General features: G+C 41.4%; 1 protein-coding gene and 1 long non-coding RNA gene across 11 annotated transcripts in view; one reads left to right on the top strand and one right to left on the bottom strand.

Moving 5' to 3' along the window:
• Positions 1-12292, bottom strand: part of LOC140739410 (uncharacterized) — a 972090-nt gene that overhangs the window by 494799 nt on the left and 464999 nt on the right. The gene's annotated exons all lie outside the window — the stretch shown is intronic.
• Positions 1-12292, top strand: part of ablim3 (actin binding LIM protein family, member 3) — a 293274-nt gene that overhangs the window by 262972 nt on the left and 18010 nt on the right. For all 10 annotated transcript variants that reach the window (XM_073067675.1, XM_073067684.1, XM_073067677.1 and 7 more), the window contains one exon: positions 3547-3694. In XM_073067675.1, the coding sequence (XP_072923776.1) occupies positions 3547-3694 (148 nt within the window). The remainder of the gene's footprint in view (positions 1-3546; positions 3695-12292) is intronic.

The raw sequence follows: 12292 nt of genomic DNA on the forward strand, positions 1-12292 counted from the left end.
ATCTATATTGTAAATAAACAGAACATATATATGCATGCTTATTTCAAAGTTGATCTTGGCAAGCAATTAAACTTCCCTGATCTCCTCGCATCATCATCAATGAAGCCTATCAGAAACCTCGAAGCAGATGGTCATGGTAGAACTGACAGTTCCTTGAGAAGACTGGATTGAGGAGGCATTTGAGCGTAAGAAAGGCAAATACCAGGAGCTGGTAGAGGCAGAGCGAGAGGTGGGGTGGTGGACACATTGTGAGCTAATAGAGGTGGGGTGTAGAGGTCTTTCTGGCTGCTCACTGTGCAGAACCTACTCTTCATGGCATTATGGGGGCTGCAAAGAAAAGAGCCATCTGGACTGTCACAGAAGCTGCTGAGCGAAACTCCAGATTGCTATGGGTCAAGCAGTGTGACCCATGGACCAGTGCTGCTGGGACACAAACCAGGACCTGATCAACCCTGGCTGCGTCACCTGGGTGAGGGTGTCTGATGTTGAAAGACCAAATACACCCCATCATCCCAGGTTACATCACTGATAACGTGTCCCAGTGCATCCTGGGACGTACCTCAGCATCATCCAGCATTCAACAGGACTCACAGCCAATATATTAAGTGAAATTCTTGGAATGATGCAAGTCGGTTAGGATTTCTGACATTATCATTGTGAGAACTGGTAGGCATTTACCTTCACTACAGAAAAGTACAAATTTCAGAAAGCTCATGTCACTTTCAGTGCCCAGTTGCAGCTTCAGTTTTGGTTAGCCATGGCATTATTTGGTCTTTTCTTAGTTCTGCAGCAGTAGCAGCAATGTGGTCGTTTCAAGGACCGGTCACTTCTGATAATTGCATTGTAGTCTTCATATTATAAATACTAAGATAATTATGCTTCATAAGTTCATTAGGAATTAGGTAGCTCCCTCCAGGAGTATGTTCAAAATCAGTATTTTTATTGCTCTTTTCTTGCATGGCTTGCAGTGTGATCCGGTGGCCTACAGGTGCCATTTTAAATTTCGCCTCTCTTGTGAATTAATTGTTGGATACATCTGTCACCACAGTGTCTCTAAAATCCCATCCGCTCAATGCTACCTGTGAGAACAATCCCATTTCCCCACCTGATTCCATGTAACCCATTTTCAGTCACATGCTGATACATTTCTCCCACAAATCTGCTGCCACCCGTCTACAGTACGATTAGCCAATTAACCTACCAGCCACTGTGTCTTTGGGACACGGGGAAACCAGAGCATCTGGTGAAATACACAATGACACAAGGAGAAGGTGCAAAGTCCATACATCCAACATCAGCGATCAGGATCAATTCAGCATCTCCAGGACTTTGAAGTATTTGATCACTTCTGAACTTTCAATCCATTTTGACATCACCTCACGACCAGTCACAGTCGCTAGATAAGTAATATAGGAAGGAGATAGCTATGTTGGAGGTGGTGCAGATCAATTCTCTAGGGTATTGCCTGGATCCGAGGGCTCTAGCTATCGAGAAAAAGCGGATAAGCAGTGCTTATTTTCCCTGGAGCAAAGGAAGCTTTAAGGGTTACTTGATAGAAGTATATCAAGTTATAAGAGGCATAGGGATGAGCTTTTCTCATGATAGGGGTATCGAAACAAGAGAGCAAAGGCTTAAGTGTGAAGAAGCATTTTTAAAAGGGATCTTGAGTGGAAAACATTTTACACAACAAGTGGTTGACATCTGGAGCTCACTGCCAGAGGAGATGATGGAGTTAGATACAATCATTGTAGCTAAGAGGTACTTAAATAAGCAAGGTATTGAAGAATATGGAGCTAATGCAGGCAAATGAGATTGGAGTAAATGGAGGAAATTTCTACTATAATATGCAGAATGTTTACAATAATATAAGACCATAAAATATAGAAGTAGAATTAGGCCATTTGGTCCAATGAGTCTGCTCCACCATTTTATCATGGTTGATTCATTTTCCCTCTCAGTCCCAATCTCCTGCCTTCTTCCTGTATCGCCTCATGCCCTGACCAATCAAGAAACTATCAACCTCTGCTTTGAGTATACCCAATGACTTGGCCTCCACAGCCCCCTGTGGAAATGAATTCCCACACTCTAGCTAAAGAAATTCCTCCTGGTCTCTGTTCTAAATGGACATTTCTCTATTCTGAGGCTATGTCCTCTGGTCTCAGATACCCTCACCATAGGAAACGCCCTCTCCAGATTCTCTTCACATCCACTCTATCGAGCCACTTCGACATTCGATAGGTCACCCCTCTTTCTTCTGAATTCTAGTGAGTGGAGGTTCAGAGCCATTAAACACTCCTCATATGACAAGCCTTTCAATCCCGGAATAATTTTCATGATCCTCCTTTGAACCCTCTCCAAAGTCAGCACATCCTTACTTAGATAAAAGGACCCAAAACTGCTCAAAAATACTCCAAATGAGGCCTCACCAGTGTTTTATAAAGTCTCATTGTGTGGGAAACATAGAGCCCTTAGGATTTCAGTCCAGTTAAAGTTCTTCAGACAGCAATGCACAGCAAATCAGTATGTTATCTGGTGAATTTGTGTTTATTTGTATAGTGTTTATATATATATTGGAGTGGCATGGTAGCAAAGCATTACACTTTTACAGTGTTGGTGACCTGGGTTCAATTACACCACTGTTTGTAAAGAGTTTGTATGCTCTCCCCGTGACCGTGTGTATTTCCTCCAGATGCTCCAATTTCCTCCCACATTCCAACAACATACAGGTTAGTAGGTTAGTTGGTCACACAGGTGTAATTTGGCGGCAGAGGCTCAATAGGCCAGAAGGGCCTGTTATCGTGCTGTATCTCCAAATGAAATAAATTATGTGGCAACTTACTTGCAGGATAGCAGTGACTTTTTATTATAGCACATTGGCCTACTTCAAAGCCGTGCACGCCAACAGGCATTAATGTTTTTGATAATATCTCATGGCCATCTGCTAGTTGTTAACACAAGCATTTCTCTGTATTGACAGTACATTATTTTTGAATACAAATTATTTAGAGAGGATTGTCCAATTAGTTCTGGAACCTGACAGTATCTCCTTATCAGACAGAGGTTGTAGGCCAACAGGATATGCAGCAGTGCTGGCTATTAGAAATAATGGCTGCTGAAAGTCATTGTGCTCTTGCCATTGCATGGTTTAAAAGTCAACAGCCTGCAAAAATTCACTTTCATTTCAATAAGACATAGTTAATACTTTTCATGAGGCTTTGGTAAAACGAGTCAAGTGCTTTTGGACCATGAATCTGATTATAAATTGGTATTTTCAATGCATGTGCTTTTTATATGCTTTCATGTGGGTGATAACATCTTGTGGGTGCTTCTAACATAATACAACAGGTTGCATTTTTAAATAATTGATATTAATGATGTGTACATTGTCATTTTATTCAAGGCATATAAATTGGTGATAAAGTCCTATTCATTGTTCACCAGTGTATTACCAAGATCTGTGTAATTATGCCTCTGGGATAGTTTTAAAAAACTGAATTATTGTTTTGGCAAAGGTGCAATTTGATTTTCTTGCTTCCCTTATTTTAGATACAGAGTGGCATTAATCGATTAATTCTGAAGGAGGAAATGAAGGCTCGATCAGGGAGTTACGACAATGACCCCTGGACAACACGAAGTTCTACAACAAGTAGGGAATACCTACAGAATGTAGGCATTGATTCTCCACTTAACGGATGTAAGTAACAGCAAAACCCTCTTTCCGTAGATTCCGTATGCAAGCTGTGCCAGCTCCCTAACTCAATCATAGTTAATGAACTCTCATTTCTTATAAACTTGCAATCTTCATCCAGAATAAAGGCCCAAGCTTTTGGTGTACTTGTGTAAATCTACATGTTAGAAATGTAGCTAATTCTTCATTTGTTCAATAAATATCCAGATTTTAAGGGACTACTATTAAAATACAAATAAAATGAGCAGGTGAAAAATGCACTGTGATTTTCACTCTGACTTTGTAAAGTCAAGTCAAGTCAAGTCAACTTTTATTGTCATTTCGACCATAACTGCTGGTACAGTGCAGAGTAAAAATGAGATAAAATTTGCAGAGTGCAAATAAGGTCTATAATACACAATACATTTTGAAAGATGTTGAGGAACTCTTAACAATACCCGACAAGTGAGCACAGTGACCAAACTTCCAGACCCATTCTTTGACAGCTCAGAGCTAACTATAAGAATTAGATTTTTTTTGTATTTCTTACATCCATCTCACAACATAAGGGAGTCAAAATCTTTACTTATATAGTTTATTAGCTTTAATTACTATTGATGTAAATAAATTCAAAGGTTCATTTAATAAAGTATGTATCCATATACAACTCTGAGAGTTATCTTCTCCAGATGGCCAGGAAACAGAGAAAGATCATGAAAGTTATTCAGAGTAAGACATCAAACCCACCTACCCGCACACACACAAAAAAGGAACAACATTCCGATGATCAATCCCCAAACCCCCTCCCCCACACAAAAAACTAACAGAATGCATCAAAGACATCAACCCCCAAACCCCTTCCCCTCACACAACAAAACGGAAGATAAATGGATGAAAAACACAGAATATAAAAGCCAAAAGTCTGAAAATGTCCACCGTCCATAAACGCAGAAACAGGGTATCATCCTCCAACTTCAGCAAAAGAAAGGGATGCTACACAGATGCAGACAGGCCTACCTGCCCTCCACAACGAGCCACACTGACCCCTTCTCCGGCAGCAATCAGATGGCAGGCAGTCGGCACTGAACTCTCACTCGCCTTCCACATTCACCTCTATGACTCAGCCTTCCTCAATGATTAATGGACATTCAACCAGTGAAATGGAGTTGAACATCGGCCTGTGTCCCATCTTTAAGTTTCCCCGCATCACGGCCGTCCGAGTACGTGCTCACTTCCCAGAATCACTTCTCGGAGACAGCAAAGCGCAGGATCACTCAATCGATCTCCAAAGTGTAAATAGTAGGCTCTGGAAGTTTAAAAAAAAACAGTTATGGTGAAAAAAACAGATGTAAAAGAAGTAAAATAGACATTTTCCTGGGCTATCTGGAAGATATATTCCAGTTATGGAAGATTTATTCCAGGTCAAGATGGCACCTGGAATGGAGTGGATCAAGGGAGCGTTGCACATTGGTGCCATCTTGACCTGGAATAAATTACAGTGGATTCACCATTACTAATTAATTTTTAGCAGCTTTATTTTGCACTGTAGCTCAGTTGTTCTTTTTGAATAAGGGACAGTGAATTCTGGGGTGAACATGCCACATTATATTATGGGCAGCTCTGCGTCTTTAGCTTATAAAGACAAAATAAAATGACATCACTGTGTCATTTGACTTGTAGCTGATTGGAAATCAGTTAAATCCTGTTCCTTTATTGTACCAGCCTTGAAATAAACAACACATATATAAAGAATGGCCTTTCCAATCTATGGCAAGAGTTACTGCTGAATAGGATTTTTATTTTGGAAATGCAAATTAAGGTCACGTATTTTATGGAGACTTGCTGATTGGTTCCTTTGACAAATATACACAGATAATATACATTTGACGCTGGTTCTTTAATTAATTACAAGGAATTATAAACCTGACAGCTCAGATGTTTGAAGATTGACTGCCATGAACAATTTTGACTCCCCATATCTTATTGACAAAATTAGACAGCAGCGATATTATATTTGAATAAGTACAAGAGATTCTGCAGATGCTGGAAATCCAGAGCAACATACAAAATGCTGGAGGAACTCAGCAGGTCAGGAAACATCTATGGTGGAGGGGGGAGGGGGGAATAAGTAGTTGATGTTCCAGGCTGAGACCTGTCATCAGGACTGGAAAAGAAGGGGGATTAAGCCAGAAATAGAAGGCAGGGGAAGGGGAAAGTGTACAAGCTAGCAGGTGATATATAGGTCAAGCCAGGCGAGAGGTAAGGTGGGTAGGTGAGGGAGGGGGAATGAAGTAAGAAGTAGGGAGCTGAGAGGTGGGAAATGTAGGGGCTGAAGAAGAGGGAACCTGATAGGATGGGCTAGTGGACCACGGGAAAAAAGGGAGGGAGGAGGGTCACCAGAGGGAGGTGAGAAGAAGAGAAAGGATGAGATGGGAACCAGAATATGGAATGGAGAAAGAGAGGGGGGAGGTGGAGAAATTACCAGAATCCAGAGAAATTAACATTCGTGCCATCAGATTGGAGGCTGCCGAGATGGACCAAAATGGAGCATTGGCAGTAGAAGAGGCCATGAATGACTCGCACATAGTTTTAAACTTAAGAACTTCTCAAAACTAAATCAATAATATTCACAAACAATGTAAGACAACCCTCCAGTCTCCAGTTATATTGCATTTTTGTTTTTGAACAGAGTGAAGTAAAATCCAGAACATTATTCATGGCAAAAATTTGGAAACAAATTCGTAACGAATCATTGGAATATTAAAATATTGAGATATTGAAAGAGAGAGAGAGAGAGAGAGAGAGAGAAAACAGTTCCACAAAATTAATAATTTAAATAATTGTAGTGGATAGACAATTTTCCAATTAATTTATAATAGCTACATTTTACACTGTAGATCAGTTGTTTTTGAATAAGAGACAGTGAATTGTGGAGTAAACGTGCCATATTCTCTTATGTGCAGGATCTCCAAGTTTTGTATAAAGTTCCCTCGCAATCCCAGATGTAGATCTTTTGTATTGTCAAAGAGTACAGCTGAGCAGAAACAAAGTTACTTTCACAACAGAATGACAGTAATGAACTGCTCTGCTGCCTTAATCTTATCTCATACATTTCCTGATATTTGACATAGGCATTTCTGCAAAGGCTTGTATGCTTGGAATAGATTTTGTGAAGATGTAAAGGAGGAGGACAGCTGTGGCAGAAGAAAACTAAATGTAAAAACAGAGACTTTTTTAAAAGGCATATTTTTCTGTATTCCTTTCACAATCAAAGCACATTGTTCCGTTTTGGCACTCTGATTTGTGCATCTAGCAGGAAATCATGATATACACTTATTTATTGCGAACTGAAAGACAACTGCAGTGCGTGTGGCTGAGTATAGTGATCTTCTATAACTGTGTACTGCAGTGCAGAAGTTAGGAGAACAGACAGTTCTGTCAGCCTGATAGAGATACCCACGTGGTGAGTTGCTTCCCAGGTGCCAGGGTTCAGCCTTGGTGAGACCGCACCTAGAATATTGTGTGCAGTTTTGGTCCCCTAATCTGAGGAAAGACATTCTTGCCATAGAGGGAGTACAGAGAAGGTTCACCAGATTGATTCCTGGGATGGCAGGACTTTCATATGAAGAAAGACTGGACCGACTAGGCTTATACTCACTGGAATTTAGAAGATTGAGGGGGGATCTTATTGAAACGTATAAAATTCTAAAGGGATTGGACAGGCTAGATGCAAGAAGATTGTTTCCAATGTTGGGGAAGTCCAGAACGAGGGGTCACAGTTTAAGGATAAAGGGGAAGCCTTTTAGGACCGAGATGAGGAAAAACTTCTTCACACAGAGAGTGGTGAATCTGTGGAATTCTCTGCCACAGGAAACAATTGAGGCCGGTTCATTGGCTATATTTAAGAGGGAGTTAGATATGGCCCTTGTGGCTAAAGGGATCAGGGGGTATGGAGAGAAAGCAGGTACAGGGTTCTGAGTTGGATGATCAGCCATGATCATACTGAATGGCAGTGCAGGCTCGAAGGGCCGAATGGCCTACTCCTGCACCTATTTTCTATGTTTCTATGTCTTGAATCGGGTGCAGAGTCTTCCGAAGGGAGAGTGTGAACAGCCAGAAGTCTTAGTACATGTTGATACCAATGACATAGGTAGAAAAAGGGAGGAGGTCCTGAAGAGAGCATTCAGGGAGTTAGTTAGGAAGCTGAAAAGCAGGACCTCCAGAGTAGTAGTCTCAGGATTGCTGCCTGTGCCACATGCTAACAAGCGCAAGAATAGCATGATCAGGCATATTAATGCATGGCTGAGAGACTGGTGTAGGAGGCAGGGCCAATAGAAAATTACGCTGGAGATATTATAATGAAAATGTAGAGGTGGCAGAGGAACTGAATGCGGTTTTTGCATCAGTCTTCACAGAGAACGACATCTGCACTATACCTGACATTCAAGGGTGTCAGAGAAGCAGTGAAAATTATGACTGAGAAGGTGCTCAGGAAGCTTAATGGTCTGAGGGTGGATAAATCTCCTGGACCTGATGGAATGCACTCTCGAGCTCTGAAGGAAGTAACTGGAGAGATTGCGGAGGCATTAACAATGATCTTTCAAGAATCGATAGATTCTGGTATTGTACCAGATGACTGGAAAATTGCAAATGTTACTCCGCTATTTAAGAAGGGTGAGGGGCAGCAGAAAGGAAACTATAGACCTGTTAGCCCGACATCAGTGGTTAGGAAGTTGTTGGAATCGATTGTTAGGGATGAGATTACAGAGTACCTGGAGGCACGAGACAAGATAGGCCAAAGCCAGCATGGTTTCCTGAAAGGAAAATACAGCCTAACAAATGTACTACAATTCTTTGAGGAGATTACAAGCAGGGATAGACAAAGGAGATGCAGTAGATGTGATGTAATTGTATTTTCAGAAGGCTTTTGACAAGGTGCCACACATAAGTCTGCTCCACCCATGGAATTACAGGGAAGTTACTAGCATGGGTGGAGCATTAGCTGATCAGAAGAAAACAGAGAATGGGAGTAAAGGGAACCTATTCTGGCTGGCTGCCAGTTACCAGTGGAGTTCCACAGGGGTCGGTGTTGGGACCACCACTTTTTATGACGTATGTCAATGATTTGGACAATGGGATTGATGGATTTGTGGCTAAATTTGCAGATGATACAAAGATAGGTGGAGGAGCGGGTAGTGTTGAGGAAACAGAGAGCCTGCAGAGAGACTTAGATAGTTTAGGGGAATGGGCAAAGAAGTGACAAATGAAATACAATGTTGGAAAGTGCATGGTCATGTACTTTGGTGGAAGAAATAAATGGGCAGACTATTATTTAGAATTCAAAATGCAGAGATGCAAAGGGACTTGGGAGTCCTGTGTAAGGTTAACCTTCAGGCTGAGTCAGTGGTGAAGAAGACGAATGCAATGTTGGCATTCATTTCTAGAGGTAAACAATATAAGAGCACGGATGTGATTTTGAGGCTCTATATGGCACTCATGAGACCACACTTGGAGTATTGTGTGCAGTTTTGGGCTCCTTATTTTAGAAAGGATATACTGACATTGGAGAGGGTTCAGAGAAGATTCTCAAGAATGGTTTCCGGAATGAAAGGTTTACCATATGAGGAAAGTCCGACAGCTCTTGGGCTGTATTCCCTGGAGTTCAGGAGAATGAGGGGGGATCTCATAAAGACATTCAGAATGTTAAGAGGCCTGAACAGATTAGATATGGCAAAGTTATTTCCCATGGTAGGGGAGTCTAGGACAAGAGGCCACGACTTCAGGATTGAAGGACATCCATTTAGAACAGAGATGCAGAGAAATTACTTTAGTCAGAAAGGTTATAAATCTGTAGAATTTGTTGCCATGAGCGGCTGTAGAGGCCAAGTCATTGGGTGTATTTAAGGCAGAGATAGACATGTGCTTGATTAGCTAGGGCATCATAGGGTATGGGCTGAAGGCAGGGGAGTGGGGATGACTGGAAGAATTGGATCGACCCATGGTTGAATGGTGTAGCAGACCCAATGGGCTGAATGGCCTACTTCTGCCCCTATGTCTTAGGGTCTTTTGGTCTTAAGGAGCCAGATGCCATCAGGTCACCATGAATAGGGCTTTCTTTCCACTAACCACGCCCGGGTGTTGCTTGTGGCCCCTGCACATCACAGAAAAGCCAAAGCAGCCTGTCTACCATGGTGTTGGAAAGCACACACCCACAAAAGCATTGTGTAGCTACTGGGCTTGTCAGGGCAGTGACTGTTAGGGAGTATTCTGGAGTTTTGTGAATATAGCAGATACTAATTCAAGCAGGAATTAGTATCTGCAGTGCATATTGTAAACTGAAAGCAGTAAATTGAAGTTAAAAGCACAGGCTGCCCCACAAACTAAAAGATTGCATATCCAGCAGACAACATTTGAAACAATGGGGTTATGTTAATCGCCCTGCACCAATACAGGCAACTGTGGGATTGAGTAATTAGCATGTAAATCAATTCAAGAAAGCTTGCACTTAACAAGGGTATTTGAAGATCCTGAGATATGCAGTTCTCCACATCAGATATGCAATTCAAATGAAGCATTGTCAGTCCAAAGTATTGAAAGTACATGGTGTCATTGTATGGTTATATGGTTATAAGGATTGAAACTGTATTAAATCACCTATTGATCTTAAGGATATAAAAATGTGATGTACTTTGAGTTTGTGACCCTCTAACAAGAGTGTCATCAGAATGATGCCTGCTTGTTATGATGAATAAAGACTTCTTTATCACCAGCTTAGGTATCTGTCCAGTAACTTTGATCACAGTCACAGTGGTGACCATGAAGTTTGGACCGGAAGTGTGGCATTTTGGCATGTGGTATTTCCAAATTCAGGTTATACCAAGCTGTGAGAGGAATAATTCATTGAAGGAGGTGGAGACATAAGTAGGCCCAAAAAAACATAAGAAATTGGATCAGGAGATGGCAATTCAGCACCTCAAGTCTGCTGTGCCATTTCATTACAGCTGATCTTCTTCCTCAACACAATTAGCCTACCATATTGCCATATGCGTCAACTTAAAGAGTTTTCAAAGAAGTTACCAGGAAAGTTGATGAAGGCAAGCCAGTGGTTGCCTCCATAGACTTCAGCAAGGCCTTTGACAAGGTCCCGCATGGGAGGTTAGTCAAGAAGATTCAGTCAATTGGTATTCAAGATGGGTTGGTAAATTGGATTAGACATTGGCTTTGTGGAAGAAGCTAGAAAGTGGTTGTAGATGGTTTCCTCTTTGACTGGAGGCATGTGAATAGTAATGTTCCACAGGGATCAGTGCTGCATCCATTGTTGTTTGTCATCTACGGTATATCAAAGACCAGGATGATAATGTGGTAAAGTGGATCAGCTAACTTGCAGATGACATCAAAGTTGGGGGTGTAGTGGACAGTGAGGAAGACTATCAAAGTTTGCAGGGGGATCTGGACCAGCTGGTAAAATGGGCTAAAAATGGCAGATGGAATTCAATGCAGACAAGTGTGAGGTTTTGCATTTTAGGAGGACCAACTAGGGTAGATCTTGCACAGTGAGTGGTAGGGAACTGGGGAATACAGATCCATAATTCCTTGAAAATTGTGCCATAGCTAGATAGGGTCGTAAGCTTATGACACTTCATATATGATGTATATAAGCCTTCATATATGAATGTATTGAGCATAGAAGTTGGGATGTTATTTATATAAGATGTTGGTGAGGCCTAATTTGGAGTATCGTGTGCAGTTTTGGTCATGTACCTACAGGTAAGATGTAAATAAGATTGAAAGGGTACATAGAAAATTTACAAGGATGTTTCCGGGACTTGAGGACCTCAGTTACAGGCAATAGATGAATAGGTTAGGACTTTATTCCCTAGAACATAAAATAGTGGGGGGAGATATGATAGAGGTATACAAAATTATGAGGGGTATAAATAAGTATATGCAAGGAGGCTTTTTCCACTAACATTGGCTAAGACTACAACTAGAGGTCATGGGTTAAGAGTGAAAGGCAAAATGTTCAAGGGGGACATGACGGGGAGCAGAGGGTGATAAGAGTGTGGAACGAGCTGCCAGCGCAGGTGCTGGATGTGGAGACAATTTCAACATTTAAGAGAAATTTGGATAGGTGCATGGATGGGAGGGGTATGGAGGGCTATGGTCTGAATGCAGCTTGATGAGATGAGACAGTTTAATGGTTTGGCATGAACTAGGTGGGCTGAAGGGCCTGTTTCTATGCTGTGGTGCTCCTTGACTCTATGTCTCTAATTCCTATAATATTGAGAAGTTTATCGACCTTAGTTTTGAATCTACTTGATGACTGAGTTTCCACTTTCCTCTGCGGTAGAGAATTCCAGAGATTCACCATCATCTGAATGGAGAAATTTCTCCTCATCGCAATCACAAATGAATTGGAGTCAGTTATATGGGAAGCTGCATAAACTTTAAATGTGGAACTGTACTAAAGCAATTACAGAAAATTTGTGAAACGGGAAGTCAGGTCTTGTGTCTCTGTGCCTGATTTATGGAAGTAGAGGTAAAAGATTAGAGAAACTATGAGGGGAGTTTTCCTCACCCCGAAGAACATTGTTGAAGAACTGGTTATGAGAGAAGTAAAAACAG

Source organism: Hemitrygon akajei, chromosome 15, assembly GCF_048418815.1.
Source record: "Hemitrygon akajei chromosome 15, sHemAka1.3, whole genome shotgun sequence".
Classification (NCBI taxonomy): Eukaryota; Metazoa; Chordata; class Chondrichthyes; order Myliobatiformes; family Dasyatidae; genus Hemitrygon; species Hemitrygon akajei.